Genomic DNA, 25,041 nt, shown 5'->3' with positions numbered 1-25,041 from the left:
AGTTAAAACATGGCCTCAGAGAACAGAAGGTTTTCCTCAATCTTCACTGCCTCTCAGTATCTTACATGTTCTTATTTGTCCCCTCTTATTAATTTCCTTTGGGGTAATGAATTTCCTTTGGGGTAATTTCTATCTCTCTAAATAAAACTTTCTTTAGGCCCAGGAGTAAAGCAAAGGCCTGGCATAGTCATTGCAGCAGACAGGAGATATAAATGTACTGGAGGAAGGCAGTGAAAAAAAAAATCCCAAAGCATTTTTATTAGTTCTGATAACTAAATTGGTGATAATAACAAAGGATGCTAACCCCTTTGGCCAAACTACAGGTAGCTAGGGAGAGAGGCTGCACAGACCTTCCTGAGCCACAGGTTTATTATAGTGATCTTGGGCAGATCACTCTCCAGATGCACTCCATTCTTGCACTGCTGGAAGTACTAACAAGAATGCTACACGCAGGTGTATTTTCTATAAAGTAGACCATTACCAGCAAAAAGTAAAGGGAAACTATCAATTCACTTAATGCTGAATACCTGTGAGCATTCAGTTGCTGCCACTTCTGGGCACTGATGGCTACATTTAATTATCTGTAGATGCTTATGACCTGCATTCCATGTTGTGACTACCTGATGAGCTGGCCTCCAGAGGGCTGGCTAAGCTCCTCTGTGGGCATTGCTGCAATGCAGGACAGGGTCACTCTGTGCTCTTTGAGTGAGCCACCAAGAGCTGCATCTTATCCTGTCTCTCACCTTGTGTAGAAGTTTTGGAATCTATAAAGTGATTTTGGATGTTGTTTTCAGGGCCATTTTATAGCCCTGTTGGACTGCAAGAGCAAAAAAACCCTCTCCATGTTTAGAGTATGTTCCTTTATTTATACCTGTCTTGCTTTTTAATAACTTCTGATCCAAATTGTCTTAATGTCCTGCAATAACAAAACAGCAGAATAACTGTTTAGTTGAAGTGAGCCTTCATTGCATAGGGGATGCTGTGTCTGGGCTGTGGTGCTGGGTGAGATACCCAAACTCCTAAGCTAAGGCCTTAAATGCCTTAGCTGCAGTCTAGCCATTCCAGCACAGCTGTCAGCTTGGATCAATTTTCCCTTCCAAAAAAATGCTGCCATCAGGAGGAATGCTTTGTGGCTGAGCTATCTTGATCCCCCACTACATTTGCAGCAGGGATCTAGACTATTTATATTCTTCAGAAAACAGCAAGGAAAGAGCACTCCTGAACTGGGAACCAATGTGCACCCCATTTCTGTTGTAACTCTAATGTCAGGAGGAGCTGGGTAGTCTTCTGAAAGAGTTCCTCATCTAGATGACTGGTGTGGATGCACTGTGGCAAACAGCTGCAGTCTGGTGACCTGTACAGCTCCAACAAAAGTCAAATGTTTTAGTAGAAATTGTGGAGTTTGAAATAAAATTGAAATCATTTTGCCTTACTTGATTTTCTGCCAGTATTTAAATACTTCTTTAACAAAGAATGGAGTTCTCCCCAGTAAAGGTAATTAGTAGCTATCAGTGTGCAATACAGAAATGTTTTTCTCATTTTGCTCCTACAAAGAGCACCGCTGTGTATCACATTAACACTGTCTGATAGCAACAGATGACAGCTTTAAAAAAATCCAACAAGAAAATTAACAGTAATGCTTAAAAAATCATCACTAAAGACCTGACCTTGCTAATTGATATTTAGGATGAGCCATCAAATCAGTTCTTTGAAATAGGGCTGGCTGCTGTTCTTACATTATTGAGATTGCTATGTTGTAGACTTGTGATGGTATCAAGCTGTCAATAAATGCAAATTAATGGCCATTGACACACAGTTGCAGAAACAACTACACCTATGTTATCACACCCCCAGGAGTGTCCTTACCATCTACACTGCCTACTCACTATCCATCCCTCTTTGAGCTCTTCAGCTGATAGCAAGTGGGGAACCTCAGAGCAGCCAGACTTCAGAGTATTATGGAGAGCTCAATGGTACAAGGAAGCCTGTCCCTACAAAACCACAAGTTTGGCCCAAACTGCAGTTCACACTGCACCTCAGAGTGACTCTACCTCAATACACAAAACAACACAGCACAAATGTTTCATCTTAATAGTGTCAAATGGCTGAGATGGGGACACTCAACTTCTCATCTCAGTGGGAGGCTCATCTGCTTCTTTTCAAATGGAAATTGGATGGAAGAGACTACTCATTTAAAACAGTTACATCTGTGCAGAGATCACTGCCTGTTCTAGTGCACAGGCCAGCCAGGGAAAACACTGAAACATGCCTCAAGCAAGGCTAAAGATGGACAGTTTGTAGTTATGTACAAGAAGATACAGCATCACCCACTGAAGAAAGAGGAAAGCATCAAAGATTCAAACACAGGCATACTCTCAAAATAGCTGCAAATTAAATATTCAACCTATTCATCCTGTGCAGGCCCTATTATGGACAGACTCACAGAAACCTCCACTGCCAAGAGTCACCACACAGCTCCAGTAACAGATCTTATGCCGGGGACAGAGCGTGAGACCACTGCCAGCAAGGGGGAGCTATCTGGCACTTGATACCACAGCCAAGAGCTGCTCTGTCCCTAAAAAAAAGATGGAAGAACAATGTTGAGTGGGGCCATGAGAGCAAACTCAGGGGAGAAGGATGGGAATAGGCAGGAAAATAAGAAAAAATTGTTTTCCAGAGAGATGCTGGAAGCTCTCTGACAGGTGGGGGGCAGGCAGTTGCATGCTTCCCCATACATTTTCTTTGTGCTCATGTGAAGTCAATGACTGTTGCTTTAAATCCTCTCTGCTGTCTGTCTCCAAAAAAAAAGGATTGAGAAGAAATGTGTATAATTATACACAGAATATTAATCTTCTTCCTGGTGATCTACAACTCTAGCATATTCATCACACTGGAACTGTGCTCAAAAGTATTTTCATCTGATTAAAACCGCTGATTCATCGATGCATGTAATCCTTTCCTAATAGTATGTATGTAAATGGCTCTTAACAATTTCCACATCAGTTTTTCCTCATTTTTCATTGTTATGTGATTTTCTTAAACACTGAGTGCAATTCTGAACTTTTATGTTTTGATTGAGCTTTTGGAGAAGTAAGGTGCAGTGATCTAGGCTACAGATTGAAGAAGCTTAAAAACCTAACATCTGATTTTAGCTCTGGCCACAAATTCCCTCTGTAGCTTTGGATAACTCATTCCCGTCTTGCCTGCTCTGGGATGAATTCTACAGTCACCTTCAACTCTGGACCCACAGTTCTTTTAGGAATTGTGAATACTTAAACTTGCTCACCAGCCATGTACCTCACTATTGCAAACTCTGCCAAAGTTCAGGGTATGAAGCTCAGTCTGACTCCCACTGTACCACCATGCCTTTCTACACTTCCGCAGAAATTCGCATCGGAAGATACTTAAACACTCTCACCACAAATGTAGCCATGTGCTATTCTTTGCTTCTGACTCCTTCTGTACCTCCTTCCTTTCTTTACTATTTATAGGTGGCAGCTTGCCTAGGAGATGAGACAAGGCTGCCAAATGATTTCACAGCAGTGTCCCACAAGGAAACTTGGGATAAATCTAACCTCTATGCTCATGAAATAGAAATCCAATGCTAACAACTTTTGTTTACAACACACAGCTCATAGATACATGATGCAAACAAGAAATAATGGCTCATGGGACTTCAAATGCCTGAGAATAACTATCATATCCTTAGGATGAATATTTGTAGCAGTCTTAGCACCACTCTTGTCCAACCCTTCAAGGCTGGAGCCCAGTCCTATAGGCCAGAGATACTACCAGTTAAAATTCTCACTACTTAAACCTCTTTCCACACATGTTCACAAAGGCTCAGCAGCAGCCCACTTGCAGCAGCAGCATGAGGCCCTCTCATGCCCACTTCCTCTTGCCCACAGCAAGAACGTGGGTACATCCCACCTATGCCTTTTCAGAAATCTGAAATAGCAGCTGTGTTCACAGCATGTGAAGTGTGTACCTAGGAGACTGATTCTGTGTGGAAAATAATGTTAAATATTTATTTTATTAAAAACAAAGACATGTACTGACCTGCTTTTTGTACCTTACCCTGGTGATTAGAGCATTTCTCCCAAGTTCAGCTCTCTCGGGCTGAGAGACAAAGCAAGGTCAAAACCACAGCTCCCAAGAGCTTCACTGTTTGGCTGAAATCTCTTCCTGGGACACAAATTCTACATTGGTTGTCAGAGCTGTCAAATGGCAGTCCTAAAATGTGCACAGTCTTGTGAGTATTTGAGGAAATAGATCATACTCCGATCCCCAGTTCTCTCCATCTCCTTTTTCTTCAGAATTTACTTAAGCATTTCATGCCAGGAAAGGATGCAGAGTTCTTCAGCCCACGTGGAAAGAAGTTTGTAAAGGGTTATTTATACAGCTGGAATTGTGAGAATCTGGAAATCAGTCTTTCTCTTGTGTTAGCTCAGGCAGCTTTGTGCTCACCTGCTGCAAACATTCTGAGTTAATGAACTCCTCCCATATCTTGATCCTGAGTAGTTAAAAACTTGTAATGCTCAGTAATATGATATCCAAGAGTCTTTATGAATTTAACTACTAGGACAAAAGTTTCCATTCTGAATATGCAAATGCCTTCAGTGCCTCTGAAAATTAGATCAAGTCTCTATCTAGTCAGTGCCTAATTTTACAGTTGATGTTCTGAAATGTTTGCCCAACCTCTGTATTTTCTGGTTTTTGTTTGTAAAAATGGAACATTAATACTTAATTGCTTCTCAAAACTTTGTGGGAATTAATGCTTCTAAAGCATTTCAAGAATGAAAAGGACCACATAAACTGACAACTACTGTAATTAAGTATGAATTATTTAAAATGAAAAATTTGTATTGCAAATGAAGTGCTGGAGGAATGTATTGAACAAACCACCAAAAACTTCACAAAAATTACTAATCAAAACACAAGGCTTAGACATCTTGCAGTACCACCTCTTAACAAAGAACTGAACATCAACTGAGCTGTAGCAATTGACCATATATGCACATAGCCTTATTTTGATGGAAAGCAGTTTCATGTGAAGTATTTTACCTTGCATTTGATTTAGCCAGGAGGATGCTTATGGACACTCAGTTAGCACTGACGTAATGAGGAGCCCTCAAAAGTAGTTTCATAGCGACTGCTAGCAACTGACAGCCAGCTGTTGTGTCCTCATTTTGCAGTATCCAGACTTTTTTTCCCTTCTAGTATTCAAGAAAATATTTCTGTGGGGGACTAACCACTGTTTTATTAAATGGACATAGAACAGTTAGATTTAAACTCCTGTAGTGTCATATGATCCAGTACAGGGAAATGTCAGCATCACCACTGCTACTACTGAACTTATTTGAAAAGGAATGTAACACTTCAGGGGTGGAGCTACCAAGCTATTGGTTTTTGTCCTGTGTACATAGAGCATACAGACCATGAACTGCAAGTGAACTAGAAGCATTGTTAATATCCAACTTTTAAAGCAGTATTGTTGTACATGGCCTACATCTAATTTTTCCCCTGCTTATTTTGTATCTTAGTTTTGAAGCACTTAGAATGAAAGGGATATAGGGTAAATAGCAAGGGTATCTCTTTAACTTTCTGCTAGTTTTCTTTCCAAATTGGTTCTATGAACACTGTCATTCAGTTTAAAAGACAATGCAGTAAACAAAGTGATTTAGCTCTTTTGCAATATTGTTAAATTTCTTATTGGATTTTTTAACTCTTTTGCTATTTGTGAAACAACACCTCTTTTAAAGAACATTTACTGTATGCATATAGGATTTACATTAAATAACTCAAACGAGTATATTCTAGGCAAAACATAGAGGGTTTTGGGAAAGGGAAATGAATTATTCATCAAAACGAATAATATGGCATAATAATACATTTATATTTAATAACAACATTCCACTAATAAACAGCTAACAATATTTCTGAAACTCCCCACCCCCAAACAGGGGTGTTATTACTTCAAGTTTTGCAGACATTTTACAAAGTTGTTCTAGTCAGAAAAAGGCCTGATGGCTGGAAAATAGCCAACATAATGTCATTACTGAAGATGGACTCAGGGAACACTTCAGGAAATTATAGACCATTTAGTTTTGATGCCTTTTGGGAGGAGGGAATCTTAAAAAGCATTTTTGGACATTAAATGGGCACCATTTAGGAAAGCACAGCTTGATGAAGGATAGCTAGTATTGCCTCGGGAATGAAAGGTCATGCTTCACTACATTCTGAATTTCCTTCAGGTTATACATAATCAGGGGACAAAAATGTACCATAGATTTTGTTTTCATTTTCAGAAAGAATTCAGGAAAATTTTAAATCAAGGGCTAATAAATTGTGCTATGATGTTGGTAAGGGAATAAAATAAGTAATTTTTCTAAGAGGAAAACTTTATTATTCTGAAACAAATAGGTGTAGAGAAACACAGGTATTAATAGCAGGGGTTTGTATTTCCACTTTACATATATTTTGTGACAATAGAAATAACAACATTAGGCTATCCAAACCCACATCATTTAAGTCTCAATGGAGTACTTAAGCGTGTATATAACTCTAAGCAGATGCTGAAGCAGTATTGTTAATGTAAGTGGAATTATTCAGGTGCTTTAATGATGTACAGAGGTTCAGCCCCTTCGAATATAAGGTCCTAGAATCCAGATCAAAAAATAGTATTTTTCAATGCAAAAATAAATAATTTCTGCAACATGTTCACCAGGAAGCTAATCTGATAATTACAGCACACAATTTCTTAACCTCTCCCTTCTTAACCTCTACCGCTAAGAATTCACTTACAGGTATCTGATCCATCCATCATCCTCTAGAATTTGTTGTACCTCAGCTCAGAAAATTTTGTGTGCTTTTAAATATGAACATTTGATATCATTAAGATTTTTCAGAAACAACTGAAAATTTTGAGTGTCTCTAAGCTTGAACACCAGAGAAAGAAACCTTTGAAATATGTGCCCTACAGAAACCAAGTGAGTACTTTCACATCTGAAAATCAATCCCATTTTAAAGAAGACCCAAATTTAACTTGAAAAAATTGAGACACTCAAGACTGTGAGTAGTAACCTTCTTGATATCCTTAACTAAGATAAATGAATCAAAGGATCTAAGTTTAATTGTGCAGCACACACAATAGAAATCTATTTTTATGACATGAAATTATGAAATTTAGAATACTATAGTATCTGTTCAGTAAGTTGCATTATTGTGTCAATTTGCATTAAATATATCACTACCATATACATAATACACACTGGAGCAGATTTAGCTAAAAAACTTTCTGCTATTTCTTTCTCTAATCTTTTTCTATTCCCTCTCCAATTTCAGTAATAGTTTGAGATTTCAATTTGAATGTCAAGTTTCATGTTGAAAATTTATAGCTGACTGCAATTCTGGAAATCTTAAGGAAAAACAGAATTAGTTTGCAAAGAAGCATTTTGGTTTTCATTTCTTCCAAGACATATGCAGACATTTGTTTGAGGCCCAAATGCGACAGCTAATATGTTATAAAATTACCCTTCAAAATCTTACTCTTTTTTTGAGTGTCAGATGAGAGAAATCCTAACTAGGATAAACAAGGGAAAGACTGACAGAATTAAAAGAATGTCAATATGCAGGAAGATTCTAAACAATTATTCTTGACATAGCGTTAATCTGAGAATTCAAACATTCTCCAGATCATGTGCAGTGCTCTGAAAATAAAGCACAAGAAGAATACCAGATAGACCTCTGTCTCACAGAAATCAGAGGAGGTGTTGCCCTTACAAGACAGAGTGGAAGAGGAAAAAAATGAGCACTTCCATAGTACAAAACACAGAAATGTTGGGAACAGGATCATGACTTTGAAGAGGACAAAAAGAAGAAAATACAGAATTTCCAAGGCATCACTGCTAGAAGTCCAACTGAAAAAAAATGGGGGTGGGGGTAGTGGGGAGGGGAGGGAAATAGCTCATTTGTGAGCCCCAAATCAATCTCATTGTATTAGCCATCTCAGAAAAAAAACTGAGAAGAAACCAGACACTGAGTCGTCTGCATTGTTTGGTAATGAGGTTCAAGCAAACAACAAATGGTTTTATATGGCCTGGATTGGCCACAGAACATGGAAGCTGAAAGGAATCCTCTCAATAGGATGTCCAGAATAAAAAAATCTGTGATGCTGCAAATAACCCAGAGGATATGGCAGAAATTCAGATGACATTTCTCCCTGAGGAAGTGTGCTCAAGCTGAACCTGTAGCTCTTTAGTTTCTCAGTTTCAAGTGTTTTCTAAGGATGCCTTAAATTCAGATCAGGAGTCACATCAAGTTACTGTAATTGATATTTCTAGATAAATGATTAAAAATCATGGTCAAGCATGTATTTTCCACCTTTAAGAATGCCTGTCTTAGGAACTGCATATTTAGCTCAGAAGGGACTCTTGTCACACACCACCTGTAATTCATTTCAGCATTGTTTTGGACAGACTTCTGAAATACTATGATCATGCTGGTAACACCAGCTGTCCAAATCAGTATTTTACATAATTGAGTTGAGTCTTTCTAAAGGTCTGCTTCTTTGGGGGAGGGGGCCCTTATCATCTCTGGTCTTCAGCAATAAAATACAGATTTTCAGTGTGGGACTGTGAACTCCCCTCATCTTGCAATTCCATTCAGTCACATGCCTGTCAGTAGTTCTACAGTCCAGATCCATAGCCAGGCTACTAATTCTGTGGAACATGCCCCAAGAGACAAAATGATAGCAAGATTCCCTTGAAATTCTGCTGTACCTCTATCTCTTAAACCTTTTTCTAGCCTCTAATCATGATTTTCTTGAAGGTGATGATTCCATTGATGTCTTTCTATTACTAATGAAATGAAAAAGATGTTGGCATCAACTGTTTTCCTTCCCTGACAACTAATTCATTTGAAGTCAATACATGAGCTTTAGGAAGAAACCAAACTACAGCTATAGCTCATGTGCAATGCAGACTGTCACTCAAATGATACAATCCTGCTTCCTGACCTGACCAGATGGAAGTATAAACACACTGAATATTTCTGAGAATACAAAGTTTAGCCTGGCCAGATGTGTATATGACAAGTGTAACTATGGCCTCATGTGATCCATATGCAGATGTATACAGGAGTATTGAATAATAGGGGAGATTTTTTTCATGTGCTATTGTTTCAGCCTTTTTAGAGGTAGTTTGTTTAATTTCAAAGTTAAAATAAAAAAAAAACTTCAAGACATTAAACTTGTCTTTAGGGTGAGGTAGTTTGTATCTAGACTATTTAAAGCTGATTGGATGGGTATGCCTGGCAAGCCAGAGCTCACGAGTTCAAGCACTATACATTTATATGCTTTCCTGCACACTACCTTCTTTCAGTAAAGAAGCCCAGAAAGCAAGTTAAAGAATGATTTGTCCAAGTTCTGTGAGGTTTTTACTAAAGAAAGATGAAAATTAATCAATGCCTCTCTTTTGGACAAATCAATGTGTAACGAGACTCAGTGGTTTAAACTAAACTCTACATAAATTCAAACTAGAGGACATATTTTTTTCATTTTCCTGATAATAATTGAAACATCATACTCAGCATTTTGGTAGATTTTTTTATATCTGGAAATTTTACAATCAAGACTAACATTTTTTCTCAAATATACACTAATTTCCAAAGGAACTAATCCCAGGAAAATCTTAGATATATGTTATGTGGGAGGTCCAGCTAGAGAATTGTAATGGTTTCTACTGGCTTTATACTATACAAACAAGCTAAGAACCTGTGACTGAATAGTTGTTGCTACACCACTCCTGTTTGGGGAACAAGCATTATGGTCACAATGCTCTTTCAGTGGCAAAGCTCTTTTTAACTGCAGGCTAAAGTATCGGAGCTTAGAAAGAGATTTCTAATTTGTCAGGATCACCCATTTTGGCTCTTCGTATTTCTTTAGTAATTTCACATTTCTTTCTCATTTTCCTATATCTGTGTCACTGAATAAAATCATAAAAATTATCAACACCTGGGTAAATTCACCCATTTATTTATATTCTAATATACTGATCTGTCATGGACAAATTAAGCATTAAATTCCAGTAATTCAGTGATCAATATATGATTCATATGTTTCCCCAGGGAGTGACACTGAAAAATAAGCATTCAGTAATTACAAATTTCTTCAGTAAATACGATACAGTATTGCAATTTGAAATAATACTGTGAGAAGACCATAGCATGAAGAAGATTGACTATCACCTAAGACACAAATCAGGTGTCTTAGATGTCTTCTGATCACAGAAAAGCAATATTTAAAGCTAAGTTTCAGTAGTTAAAAACTGGAAAATAGGGCTTTTACAGCATTTTCTGGCTACAGAATAAGAAAGAGTGCTCAAGAATATCACTGTATGTAGTTTAAATATCAGTCTTCCACTTTTTGTTCCAAGACTGGTGCAATTTCACCTTGGAGACAGCTTTAAGATAAGGTTTATGCATTAAATCAGCTTTTCTACTTTTCAAAAGCGCAGATGTGTCAGGATCTGTCACCCTTTTATCTTTGTGAAGAATGCTAGGCTAAACTGAATCTGATTCTTGAGCAAATGTAAAAACTGATGAGGATGCAAGGGATCCCAACCTTTGTAAACACTGGCATAATCTGCAGAGGGACAAAGAGAGAGAGAAAGAGAATGTGAGACATTGGTGAAAGAATTCACAGTGCTTAGGAGCCCCAATTATGGACTAAGATCCTGTTTGCATTGTTTAATAACAAAAGATGGTTCTTGCCCCAAGGCACTTACAACAAATGTGGATTTGAAATTAATTTTCAAGGAATGCTAGGGTAATTGTGTGTGCACTGTGTTTAACATATAAGACAACACACTTTTGGAAATTACAAGTATTAGTGGAATAAAGCCAGCCTGAGCCTGTGTATTGTTAAACTCCATTCAGAAGATAAAAATTATTGTATGATATTGGGCAAAGACATATCTTTCCATTAATAAATTCCAATTTTTAAATGCCTTTCTATATTAGCTATAGAATTTATGTACCTAGCAGTATCTGAATGAGAAAAATAGAACATTTTGCATTCTGTCACTGAATGACCTTGATAACCATAAGAGAAATTAGAAAATATGATCTATATTTGTTACAGCAAATGTATTCTCTAAAGTATTACAGTAATCATTTTTAAGATCACAGTAATTTAACAGTTCCTCAGTTGTTCAAGTACTCTGGCCTTGGATGATTGCTTGAACCTTCACATACACATTACCTGAAAAATCTTTTTAAACGTTTTTAATACTTCAAACTCTTTATTTTCCTGAATATATGTTTAAAGGTAGTGTGGTTTATGAAAGGCCAGGTGAAGATATTTAATGATCTTTTATCCAGCAACTGAAGTAAAATGAAACTATGTCCAAAGACATAGTGTTTACTTTTCATTTTTATGAAAATATTTTTATTTTCTTCTTCAACAGAAGAAAAAAAGTGAGCTTTCACATTAGGCAGGAAGTACCATTGTTTCACTCCTAGGCTTGGATCTAGGAATAAATTCTCCACCATTAGACCCCATAACTCAATTCTTCTCAGTGCTGGTAATGGATGAACTTGTCTCTGTATCTCACTGCAAAATCATTACAACCAGTGTACATCACTGCTGGTACCCTTGGGATATTACCATTCCCTTATGCACCAACAATCTTTCTGATAGCAGTAATGTCTGGCAGAATGCTTCGGGAATTTTCAGTTCTTCTTTCCCATGTGTTTTTTCCTCCCACTCTCCACCCCTTTCTGTAAGGTGATCTTGTGAAGCTACTCAAAGAAATGTCATTCCTCCCCAGAACTCCCCAGCTTCTTTCACCTAGAGCATTGCAACCAGTTCCAATGTTTCATGCAGACAATGAAATAATGTTACCTATGAAACTTCTGGAGAAGCACAAAACTTCTCAGACATAAGGCCTTGGCTCCATTTCTGGTCCCTGAAAGTGTCAGTCACAGTGGACACTATGCCCAGAACTACCTCTCACATTCCTACTTTCCTTTGTTCCCTGAGCTATTTCAAGTTCTTGTATGATGCAAACCTATTTTTCCAAAATTGTTTCCTATGTAAGCCAATACCTGATTTCTTTCTTCCTCAGATTTCTTTCTCCCCTTCAGTCAAGGTTCCCAATCTCACACCTCTTGCACCTGTCTGCACACAGAAACCAGCAGCATTAGGCTGGAAGAACTTGTATCTGCACTGTTTATGGGTGTGTATCTTCAGTATCTACAGAAAAGTGCATTTCCCTGTGGGACAGTCACAGGATGGTGCACATGTTGGATCACACCACTTCTCTCCTTGTGAGACCTAATTTGTGAACCTCAACTATCAGAAAGCAGCTGCTGGACATATCTGAGCCCTGTCAAGAGGCAGGCAGTTTCACAGAGCTCAGAATGACATAATACTGCACTCTCAAATTACAAAAGCCAGTTCTCCTCTCCTAGTTGTTACAGACTACAGGATTTCCTCCTTGGCTCTAAAGATTCTTTTTCTTTTCTCTACTGGAGTCTGTCAGCAAACCTGAGAGGATCTCTTACAGACTTTCTCTGAGTATAAGTGATTATTTATATATTTTTATATTTATAGGTGATATATAGAGTCTATACTTTCCCAGTGCCTTGCATCCTTAAGCCCATCCTTTGCATCCACAGCAGAAAATGCAGGAAGTACTTCTTTCCTCTGAGCATTCACAATGAATTCAGAGCAAGATTTCCTCTGATTTCTGCCTGCCAAAGTATTGTGTACTTGAGTACATTCTAAAATTTCCCAGTACTTCCAAAGGTTGTGCAAGGCTGTGATTCAGAGAAATGGTGCTGAACATCTATGTCAGAAAGTGAGCTGTGCTCAGCTGTGTACATTGGCTCAGCTGTTATGCAGACACCTGGCAGATAGAGACCTTCAGCTGCCATCTGTGCTGCTTGTATTGTGCAATCACATCTCTGTAATCTAAGAGTAAAAATGGAGGGGAAGGAGTAGCAATAACTGTGGAGAAAGGAGAGAGCAGTAAGTTTCATATAACCTCTAATATCAAGAAGTGTAGATCACAGAGCAGTTGATTTTGCTTGCCACAAAAGCAATTTTCACAGTAGGTGATATACAAAACTATCCTAGACACATTCATTTTTTTAAAAGAATTACACAGACATAAAATTCTTGTCATATATAGGGCAGTAACAGTCATTACCAGAGGAACTGTCAGAAACCTTCTTCCAAAGAATCCTTTAGAGACATCACAAGGAGAAGTTAGGTTTGTGTAACCTGTGGAGGATAATAAATTTTGAGTGACACTATTGGTAGCTACTTTTTACAGCAGCACCTCTACTTGCTGATAACTATCCCTTACCTTCTCCTCTAAAATGAAAAAAAAAAAAAAATTAGAGTGTCTACTGGCAAGAGGTTTTATTCTTTAATACTTAGCTCTGTATCACATGGACAGGAGCACATCACAACACCAGAAATTGAGGACATGGGAAAGCAATAGTGCAGAAGCAATGTAGTACAGTGGTGGTCTCATCATGCTTTTTGGGCTAAAAGGGAGGCAACCAAAGGCCCAACTAGACTGACAGCTCTTGTAGTTAACTTAACCTCTTCTTTACCTTCCCAGCCATGCACAGAACTCCTCAGAGCTTTCCAAGTTGAGCTGGCTTCTCTCAATATTAAAAGGTTTCAAAAAGGGTCTATGTGGAATAAATGGGGTAAATTAGAAAATTCATTTATACAATGGCAATCATGCCTTCAGCTTTTGTAATTGGGCTTTTGTTACCAGGCCTTTTCATATGTCTTTTCCTTAGAGGTAACCTCATGTCTGAGAGCAAAGCAGTTCTCCTATAGACAGCCCTCTGCTCCCCAGATGCCAGGTACAGATTAGCTAAGAAATTATTTCTCCTGTAATTTTCATCTCTGTACCTCTGTGTTGGTTTCTGTCCTTCTGTGTTGGTTTTGACCAGGTTTAGATGGATTACATGTTTATTATTGTATTTAGAAATTTTTTGAACAACATGTGTATGTTAACCCAGAAACCCATGTATACTAATATGAATATACATATAATTTACTTGCACTTGTTTTTAACAAATTACTGGTCTTCTGACCAAAACCAAGCTCCTCCTACATGTTCATACATTGAGTATGCAATGCAGTAAGATTATACTTCAACCTATTCTGCAGATCTACAAAAAATTAATTATTTCATAATCTGTGGTTGTTTGTTTTGGGGTTTTTTTACATAGTTGCTAAGGTAATGTGCTGGAGTTTGTGATTTTACTCAGCTGTCTGTTTATTACATTTTAAAAATAAAAGACTTACAACATTAAGTTGTATTTATTATTTCTATAACCTCTGCTATTCTCCATGGACTTCTGTGTAAGAGACAAAGGCAGCCTGATGTTTTGAACTACCTTTTCTCAGAGGAGATGATGTAGGGGAAGGTAGGTAGCACTAGACAGTAGTTCATTAAGTGGCTTATTGCTCTTCCAGAAGACTCCAGAAGACTGTTGGGGGAATGTATAATCTGTTAAATTTCCTTTGTTTTGCAGTACATGCTTGTCCCCCCTGCATGATTAGCCCAACATTTGGCATCATTCTTTGCTGACACCCTTCTCCTCTTCCTATCCCCATCAGGAGAAGCAGGAAGCTCCCCATGGCCTGACCCTGCTGTTCTGTACCCAAGTGTCTCCTGTCTTAATGCTTCTCAGGCAAGCTTGGGAAGCATCTCTGTTGCATGCTAGGCCAAGCACAATCAGCTTGGAAGGTTTTTCTCCTTGTGCTTTTCACCCTGCCATTTGCATCTTCAATTCCTTGTGTTTAAGGGTTTCTGTGTATGCAACACATTTCAGTATTTATTTTAATGGTTCATTAATATTTTAAAACACAAACCTCTTTTAATCACAGAATTCCATCATTTATTTAGGAAGTCAGGTGAACAGCAAATGTCTACAGATTGTAGTTTCACCACATGCAGACTATTCTGAAGATATAATTTTCAGGGTACCTCAGTTTTGAGGCTTAGGAAAGACCTTTCTCACCAATCACTTCAGTAACTCAAACTTGCTGCTTCCATTGAATTGGGAAAATAGTACGAAAGCATGAAGTGTTTATTAAGTTTAATGTTTTTGTTCACTAGTTTACTGCTTTCCCATCTACCCTTTACTTGCAGAGGACTTAAAATAAGATAGAAGCTAAAGGAAGCACACTTATCCTGCTGTTGTCTATTTAGCTTTCATTAAGCAAGTTGGTGCACGGTTCACACTCATTCTCAAAACCAGCCCATCATCTAAAAGTATTTATGTAAGACTCTTTGCATTATATACCAACCTCTGCAACACTAGTATTAACTACTGACATCTGCCAAGGCTGACTAGTAAGTGCTTTACAGTATCAATTCATCCCAAGCAAAAAGCATGTTTGAGTGCTGCAGTGCTCTTGTTAACACCAATAAGAAGTATCAGAGCTCATATGACACCTAGCAGAAATTAGTACCCACATTCAAAGAAAAGCTTTTGTTATTTTCCAGAGTATTATGTGGACTTTATTGAGATGACTGCATCTGACACCTGCTGTAATATAAAATGCAGCTATAATTAGCCAACTGATGCTCTCCACAGTTTAGGTCGAATCCCTTCTGTGGGAATTATGCTTTAAAATATTCAGAACTCCAAGTGGCTCTCATTACATTTAATTTTTACTTAGAATTAGGTGGTCTAGAAAAAAAATTTAGGATTGTAATAGCCCCCCGCTGAATGCCACACAGCAACGTGAAAACCCATAGATTTTTTTTCCAAATAAAAAAATGAGAACAAGCAGACTACACTACAGCCTTCAATTGAAGTCTGGCTTTGCTTAATTGTACTTTTTGCACTCATCAGTCTCTCCTCTTCAGAGCAAGCTACAAAAATTGCCTGAATAGCCAAAGAAAAGTTTCCCACAGTCACTGGTCACAGAAAAACACCATTGTCCTTCCTCACAGTTTGATGGACAACATTTCTATAAATGAGTAGCCAGTCTGTCAATGGTACCCTTGCTGAAAAGGCAAAAGAAGAGAACAGATTCTGCCAATATCTGACAAAGCATGTTAACACATAATCAGGCATTCACTAGTCAGGCAGCTGCCCCTGGGACCTTCATAACACAGGTGCCTTTAAGCCATTTCCTATTCACAGATAAAGGAAACAAGCAGGAGATACCTGGGAAAGGAGCAGTCTATTGTCGCCTGTCAAATGTCCATCTCCTAGGCTGCCTGTATAAAAACAGAAAGAACACAAAAGAAACTTCAGCCTGAATTGCTAAATTATAAAACAGCAAAATACTCTCCAACCCCATAACTTTAATCTTCATTTAAATAATAATTTAAAAGGTAACTAAAGGAGCACCATGTCTCATAAGATGTACCTTCCTTATTCTTTTTCCTGCATCAAACTGAGCAAAAGACCAGTCATGTCCCCAAGGCCAACAACTAGAATAAAGTCATCAGTGGCTATCCCTGGACTGTCACCTTCACTCTCTGCAGCTTTGGTATGGCTTGTCCATGCCTAATCTGCTCTCTGCTTCACCCAGCTGAGATTATTAAATTAATCTTTAAACAGAGGAAACTGGAACTTCCTGAGGGATCATTTTAGTGTGAATAAAAGTCAATTAAATTGCAGAAAAATACTCTTTCCTTTTTTTTTTTTAAACAACTTTAACTTAGTGAGCCTAACAAACAAGTGACATTTCATAATCAAGGTTATCTAAAGGCCACTAAGTAGAGTGACCATTTTAGCTGTGAATAGATCACAAAAAGACAACAGCTAGCTTTAAGTAAAGGAAAAGATTTGCATTTTGTGATGGTGCAAAAAATGTCTACTTCGTACACTCAGCATATAAAATGCTAAAACTATAGTTCTAAGCAGGAACTCAGTTTATATTTAAGTAATTTCATTTCTTTTTCATGGAAATTTTAGTAGCACTGCCTGTGTGTTTAATGTTAAACACATGAAAATGCTTTACCTAATTCTATGGAAGTTCTTGATGGAAGCAATTCATGGAAGCAATACCTAGAAAATTGTTTCAGAGATGCACCACAACAACTGGAATTGCCCTGATTTTGTTGGGAAGCTCCTGCAGGTAATGCACTGTCTCTGAGGACATAAAAGGCTGCAGTGCAGCACAAAACACTTGAAGCAGAGATGGAATACTGCATGGTATGAGCAAATAAGTGTGCAAAACTCTTCTCTACACTTCCATATGAAACAGTATTGATGTCTTGCCTTCTCCTCAAGCACGTTTCCCAAAGAGCCTAGTTATGATTTCTTGCAACTACAATTCTCTTAGCAGATCTACTCTTTCATACAGGCTGTGTGTGTGTGTGTGTGTGTGTGTGTGTGTGTGTGTGTGTGTGTGTGTATACACCTGAAATTTAAACAGGAAAGTCTCTAAGCTCCTGCAATAAAGTTATTCAAATGGAATTCATAGTAATAATGAAATTAAGAGGAAGCTTAGAATTAATAAGATTAAGGTAAAATTCAATATGATAAAATGTAAATAAAAAATATTTCTATCTTTTGCCATTTTTTCTTGGTCAGTTTTCAGAGTTCTGTTCTATGAGGTCTCCTAGCACTGCCCATACCTGTTCAGCTTAGCTACAGTGACACTTCTCAACTTTTTAGAAGGCCTGCTTTTTCTCTGTTGAATCAGTTTCAGGTCATTATCAAATTTACAACCTAGGCCCAGTCTTGTAAAGGCTTTTACCCACAGGCTTAGCTTTATGCACATGAATAGTCCTTTAGAATTCATTAGAATGATTTGTGCACAAAGTAAGCAGGTGCACGGCCAGCTTCACTGAAAGTTTGGGACCCAAACTTCATATTCCCTATTACCAAATGCCTCTTCTGCTTTAGAAAAATATTGACAGTGTAAAGATGAGGGTGATCCTTTGTTCATTTACTACAGTACAAATAACTTTATAGTTACTTTATATCAAAAAAGGGCATTATGCATTTACTCATAGAGGAAGTCAAAGAATACTGCAGGTGGAATGAACACAGGAGGGCACATCCAGGGAAGCTTACAGGATTCAGGTACCTATCTTACTTTGTCATATGGATATATGAATTCCTTAAGGCTAATTTGAGAGGCTCAATACAACTACATAATACAGGCCCCTCATTTCAACTATTAGTCAGCAAATCTCATATCTAAACTAGATCTGGATCTAGCTTTTGAAGTCTGCCAGGGGACTGCCAGAACATGGAATGATTGATCAAACCAATAATGACAGATGTGGTCTATTTAATGATAACTGTCTAGCTACTGGGATATAGAAATTTATAAGTTGAACTGTTGAAGCAGGAGATAAATTTAAATTTTAGCAATATAACTGTTCCACAGAAAATGCTAAGAAGATTAAAATGTTTAGAAAAGGACTTGGCTCCTAGATAAGCTGTATGAAAAGCTTGTACATAGCACAACTGAAGAATCCTATTTAAAATATTCCTAAGCATCCATCACTATTATTTATTTTAAAATAATAGTCAGATTATACTAATAAAGATGCAAACTACAGCTTTTAAAATCAAGCACTCAGTAATCAATAGTTAAATAGAATAGTTAAATTTTCTCTGACATAAATATGCTATATTCCTGTTTCCCTGTTAAATATAGATTTTTCAAGTGTCCCGTTAAACTTGAGTTAAATATATAATACGTACGGCATGTACATATTAATGCAATGGAAAATTATTAATTTTTAGTCTGTCTTCAGGTATGAATGCTTAATTTCACAATGTTTGTATCAAATTACTGACAGTTTGCGAAAAGAGGAAACACTGTGATCATAGACACCTACTCTGCAAGGCACCTTCTACATTTTTATAGGATAGTCTCACAAGAAAATGATAGGAAGGAGATTTATAATCAAATCTTTCAAAGTAGCTATAGAAGTCTAGAATTTGCAAACACAGAATAACTATAATAATGGTTCACTGACTTCCTAAGAAGAAGAGCTGTTGAGCTAGGACTTGCAGGGGTCAATTCTCAATCCTAAATTATATAACTGAGCTGGAGGATTTTGTGCAGAATGCTAATCGTATTTGCAGATGGCAGCAAGAAAGGGGGCAGGCGGGTATATAGAATTTAAATATGCTGTAAAATTACTAAACAAAGACAATAAAAATAAAGACCAAAGTAAGGAAGAGCACAAAGCAGTATTAGAAAATCACAAGGGTAAAAAAATTCAGAAGGAAAGGTCATGGGTATATGTGCATGCCAGGATAAGGGCACTAAACAGAATGCAGGCAACAGCATCAGGAATGTTAGGAATTATCAAATTACTGCAAGTCACAAATGTAAGATACTTAGAGGTTTGTTGATTTGCCTTTTTTCTCTAATGGCAAATACATCAGGTCTGTATTTCCACCAAGACATTTTGTACAAATCCCATTCCAATCCTGTCTGAACAGGGCTTTCTAAACTTTGATAAAGTGAAAGAAACACCAAGAGGTCGGCAGAGACATTTGCTTTGAAGGAATGCAGCTCCTATTGGAGAGCCAGATTTGCAATTCAGAGCCTTATTTGATGAAGTTAATAAGCACATGACTACATTTTAGGGGAGCAAGCTGAGGTTTTTTTCAGCTGGGTTAGTGCTTAAAATTAGGCACCAGCTTAAGTATCTTGTTGAACCAGGATCTATAAACTTCAATGGAGTGATGCCTTTTCCTGAGTACTTGGGAAGCAACAGAAGTGAAGTGCTCTTAATTCTGAAATTAATGCTTGGAAAAATAAATAAAAGCTTTTATTTTGGAGGGACTTGGTCATTTCCTATTTTAACCCTATTTAACAATTTAATGAGTACAATACTATCAATTTTCTTTTTATAACTGAGATAATTTAGTGCAGCACTGATAATTTGAATATTAGGAAAAACGACATTTACAGCAGGGTGTCAAACTGAACCGTTTTCCTGGGGCTTTGGACAAAATTTAGAGTATTGTTTTTATCTTTGAAGTTCCAAATTATTTCAGGGGGGGTTTTTTTGGTGGTGTTTTTTTTTTTTTTCCAAAGCATTGCCTCTTTTGCCTTTCTCTGCACTACAGCTGACGTAAGCAGAAGTACACAGCATGAGCTTTTCAAGTCAGGAGAAAAATCTGTTTATACGTTACACAGCCTCCTTAGCTCAGCACTCTTTGGCACAACAAACCTCAGTGACTGGTACATTCTGTCAAGCACTCACCTTTCTTTGGGTATTAGTTAGAGACAAATTAAAGTGTGAGTTCAGAAATTATGGTACTGTAATATTCAGTAGAAGAAATAGTGATAGCATTTATGACAGTGGTGACCAGGGAAGAGAACTTGTATCAATTTGCTGAGGCTTACTGTGATTTTAAATTGCTTAAAGACACCTAGACTTGAAAGAAGTGAATATGTTTACCATTTTACAAACAAAATAAAAAGAAGCAATAGTCCAAAACTGAAAGAAAATACTTTTCTGTTTCAAAATAATTTTACTCCAAGCACAATATTTGATATTTAAGAACTTAGTGGATTTGAGCTTATATTTTCAAGGTGGTTTCAGTGGGAGAGGCTTTTATATGCCTCAACGATCCATTCAGGGACAAAAGCTGCAGAAGATTTAATATTATCATGACAACTCTATCCCTGAGTGTTGAAAGCAACTCCAGATTACTCCCTCCCTTGTTTGTCATATTATTAAAATATCTGGACATTACTGCCAAGTTAGACATATTTAAATCTTCTGATTCCTCTTTCTAAACAAGTATCTCTATCACTGGCAATCCACTTCTTGCCAGTTTTCTATAAATTTACTCCAAATTACCAGTATCTTTCCAGCAATGAGAGCTTCCAATATTTTATTGCTTCACCAGCTTTAGTGAGTATGCCATGTAATTTCCTCTGTCTTTATGGAGGCCTGGATTTACTCTGGCTAGCTTTACTTCCAGAGGCGATTACAAGTGAATTCATTTTTACTGTGCAAATTCCAGTGAGCATATAATCATTTTCTGGAACCATTCTGCTCTGGTCTGTCTCTTCCAGTAGATATGAAGGTTTAACATCTTTGCCTTAGCTGTATTTGCACATTTTCCCCTCTATGTTCATTTTCTTACATGCTCTCATTTTCCTAATCTCTTAAATCACCTTGGATTATTTCTGTTCTGTTCATGTTTGTTTAATGCATTGCATAATTTAATCTGTGAAACTTCAGATACCAAATGTATTCAACTAGCAGCTGCAACCCAGATCAAGGTCTTCTGAGACAGAGCAAGTAGGAAGAAAGCCTTTCCCCATAGGAATCGTTACTGTTTCTCTAAGAGGAGAAATTTCCAAACAACATGAAGAAGGCCAAGATCCAGTTTCTCCTTAGTAAATAAAAGTTGGGCATCAACAACTTTACTGACTACTTCATGGTCTTTTGCCTACTCTTCTTGTAATGAGCACTGAATAAAGAATGGTGTATCACCCCTACCGTCTCTTGAAATCCTCCACATTCATTAAATCTCCCTTATATTTCCATGTATCTTTCTGATATTTATATGCTTATGTATTGATTTTTCATTTGAAATGTTTTTTACCCCAAAACAGCCTCTGGCTGCAGGTAAAGATAATATGCTCAAAAGCAAAGGAAAGATCTTCGGTCTCCCAGTTAGGAAAGCTGCACATACCCTTTGCTAAAGTAGGACACATCTGCTCCATCACTCCAGGAAAGCTGGAATCTATCAGGTAACTGAGCACTCATCCCTTGAAGTTATAAAATGGCTCAAATGCCTGGACTTGTTCTGTCTTATTAGGTCATTGGGAATTCATTCAGGACAAATTGTCTCTCCGACACTGAGGAGCAACAAGCAATTCCAGGTTGTTACATCTGTGCTCCATATTCTGCTCTGGCCAGCAGATCCCTGATGTGTCAGTTCAACGTTGTACTGCTGGTGGGGAAAGGGAAAGGGCAATGTATTTTCCTTTATTCCTGAAAGCTTCATGATTTGATCCAAATGACATTTTACATTTGGCAGGGTTGCTCGAGCTGCTTGTCCAGAGACAAAACTGCAAGAGGCAAGGTTGGTTGAAGCAGCCCTTGATCACAAGCTGGAATTAGTATTGTTGCACAGAAATGCAAAATAAAATTGAACAAATTTTCTTAGCTGACAACCATACTCTGTACATGTGTTCAAAATGTTATTTGATAAAAACTGTGTGTTTTCAGAAATTAAGTAAACTTCTATGTGTTTTACAGCTTCTAAACCACAAACATATTCTGCCATAAGTATTTCTGAATCCAAAGAACAGTCCTTATCTACTGAACACAAGCAAATGCCATCTAGTTTACCCTAGATAAGATATTTTTGCAAAATGCAAAATATTTGTAACCATTAAACACTGAAGTCTTCTTTGGAACTAATTTTTCTCTGGAACTAATTTTTCTCCGGAACTGAGCAGAGCTTTCTCAGCTTGAGTCTCCTCAAACGTTATGGGTTGCTGGTGCTGAAAGCCTTGTTTAGTAACATTTATTTTCACTATATCAAGCTACATCTTATCTGAAAAAGAACACCCAAAACATCAGTCAGATAAATTCATCTGCCTTTCTAAAATTTTTATTTAAGAATATTTCAACATTTGTATATACAACTGCACTCACCATTTTTCCTGGGAATAAAAAATATGGGGGGTAGAGGGTCAGGGAACAGAAAGAAGTGTGAAGATCAAAATTTGGCTATCAAAAGAAACATCAGATAGGAAACCTTTGTAAGCATTTTTACTTCCATTTCTTAGGAATTTCGACTTACTTTCTTAGGAAAGAAATTTACAAGTAAACTGTCTTACAGGGAATAGAATTTTGCGATCCCCATAATCAAGAGTACTCTGACAAACTTTGCAGTCTAATTTAAAAACAACCCTGCAGCAACCAGAAGAGGCAAGGCTTTGAACAACACGTATGAATGCAGAAAAGTGAAGGGGTAACCAGAAGGGTACAGCTGAAACGAGGGCGGCAATGCGCTGTACTGAAATAAGCACTGGCGGTCCTTCCCCCACGTGATGGAGCCCTCGCTGGGGCTGGGGCCGCGCCGGGAGCTCCCGGAACACGCGGCCGGAGCCGGGGCAGAGAGAGCGCCCTGCCGGCCGGGAGCGCGCCCCCACTGCGGCCCCGGCCGGGAGCGCGCCCCCACTGCGGCCCCGGCCGGGAGCGCGCCCCCCACAGCGGCCCCGCCGGCGCTGCGGAGCCCCGCCATTGGCTGCCGCGCCTATCAATCAGCGCGGTGGTGGAGCCGGCGCCAGGCGTTCGTCATCGCGGGGCGACGGCGCGGCCGCGGCCCGGCCCGGTCCGGTGTCATGGCGGCGGCGGTGGCGGCGCCCAGCCCGCTCCCGCCCGGCTCCCGCGCTCCGGAGGTCGACCCCGCCGCCTCTGAGGTAGCGAGCAGCGCTCTGCGCTGTCTGGCCGGGCTGGCGGGGCAGGTGAGTGAGGGGCGGGCAGAGGGAGAGGTCCTGGGCGGAGCTGAGCTGGGCGCCGCGCCCGCCTCGCATCGCCTCGCGTTGGGGGTCCGCGCAGGGCTGGCTCCTGCTTCGGCCCGACCTGCGGGGCCCTCGTGGGCTCCAGGAACAGGGAACAGCGCTGGACAGCACATAAGTCTGCCTCACAAAAGGAAGCTGCCTCTCTTCTGGGCGTTGCTTCTGCCAGGGCTGAGCCGGCTGCCTCTCCTGCTCCCTCCGGCCGGGGCAGCCCCGGCGTGCGCGGCCGCTGCTGCTGCTTCTCTCCCGCAGCCGGAACCGTGCCTTGGCCTCGCAGTGACACGTGCCACTTTGTAGTTTGACGGATGATCTCTTCCATGGGAAGGTGCAATTTGCTTAATTGCTGTGTCTTAATTAGTTACTCTGAATTGAGAAGCTCCTGAAAACTTACTGTGCATTAAACCAAAATAAATGATCAGGAGCCCTGCCTTGGTAATGGCATGCTATGAAACACACAGTGTATCTAAGGGTCAGAATTTTTAAAGGGGCTCTGCTCTATGTTACATAAGTTAAAACACCTATTTTATGTTTAGTAATGTCTGTGAGTTGTGAAACAGATGTCACAGCAGTGGTGGAAGGCCCTTACCAGGAGAAGGTTTTAGTAATAACGTATTTATTGCTACAAACAATTTACAAATTAATTTTCCACTGTGGAAACATTTTATGTAGTTCTGTCTAGGCAACAAAAGCACACTCTTACTAAAAGAGTTAGCAGTTTGAAGGTTTGGGGCCAGATGATGAGCAATATCTGCAGGAGCTAGTGTAACTTAATGTATGTTTGGTACAGAGATGGGCTCTTGGATGCAGAGGCAGTTTAGGAATAGCTGCTGGCTAATCTGAAATTATTTTTTAGAATGTTTCACATCTCATCTGTATAGAATTCTATTATATTTGCATTTCTCCAAGTATGGTAGCAATTGTCTCTGTTTTCAAACAAAAGGTAACCAAAATGAAGGGCTTGATAATTCAGGCACTTAGTTTTGAGTCTCAGTTTTCCTGTCTCTAAAATGGTCACAAACTACCTTGGCTTTTGAGCTGTTCAGCACTAAACAGTGTGATGTTCAGACACAGCTGACTCATAGGATTACTGAGGCATGAAAACTATCTATTGAGGTTTAAAGGCCCCTTAATTTTTCCTGGTGAAAATTCTGAATGGGATCAGTGAAGAACTAGTGACTGTCAGTTTATCTTAGTGTGAGGACAGCACTATGAATGACAGTAGTAGAATCAATGAGAGAAAAGTTGGAACTCTTGTGTTTAGGAAAAACAGAAAGGAGACCAAGAGGAAAGTTTCCTAAGCTTTTAACTAGGCTATTCATCACAAATTTATTAATTGTTTCTAAACTACATTAAAAACTTTTATTTTTCCCTCTTGACTTCAGCAGCTTACTTTTTCTCCAAAGCTGGCTCTACACCTAGCATGTCACTGGAAAGTCCCTGGTGATTTTTAAAAATAACTGTGTGTGCACAGACCATTGTGAGAGAACTTTAGAGTTGCAGTAGAGTTACAGTAGCTATGGTGA

At 38.7% G+C, this 25,041-nt stretch overlaps 1 protein-coding gene across 3 annotated transcripts in view; it reads left to right on the top strand.

The window, feature by feature from the left end:
• Positions 1 to 25,041, top strand: part of MBIP (MAP3K12 binding inhibitory protein 1) — a 110,397-nt gene that overhangs the window by 72,771 nt on the left and 12,585 nt on the right. The window contains exon 1 of one of the 3 annotated variants that reach the window (XM_036384486.2): positions 23,318 to 23,464. The exons of the other annotated variants lie outside the window; for them this stretch is intronic. Coding sequence (XP_036240379.1) covers positions 23,342 to 23,464 — 123 coding nt within the window. The 5' untranslated portion in view covers positions 23,318 to 23,341. Of the gene's footprint in view, positions 1 to 23,317; positions 23,465 to 25,041 lie in introns of those variants that run through there. 3 annotated transcript variants of the gene reach the window in all.

The sequence above is a fragment of the Molothrus ater genome, chromosome 6 (genome assembly GCF_012460135.2).
Source record: "Molothrus ater isolate BHLD 08-10-18 breed brown headed cowbird chromosome 6, BPBGC_Mater_1.1, whole genome shotgun sequence".
Classification (NCBI taxonomy): domain Eukaryota; kingdom Metazoa; phylum Chordata; class Aves; order Passeriformes; family Icteridae; genus Molothrus; species Molothrus ater.
This window is presented reverse-complemented; position numbering and strand designations above follow the sequence as displayed.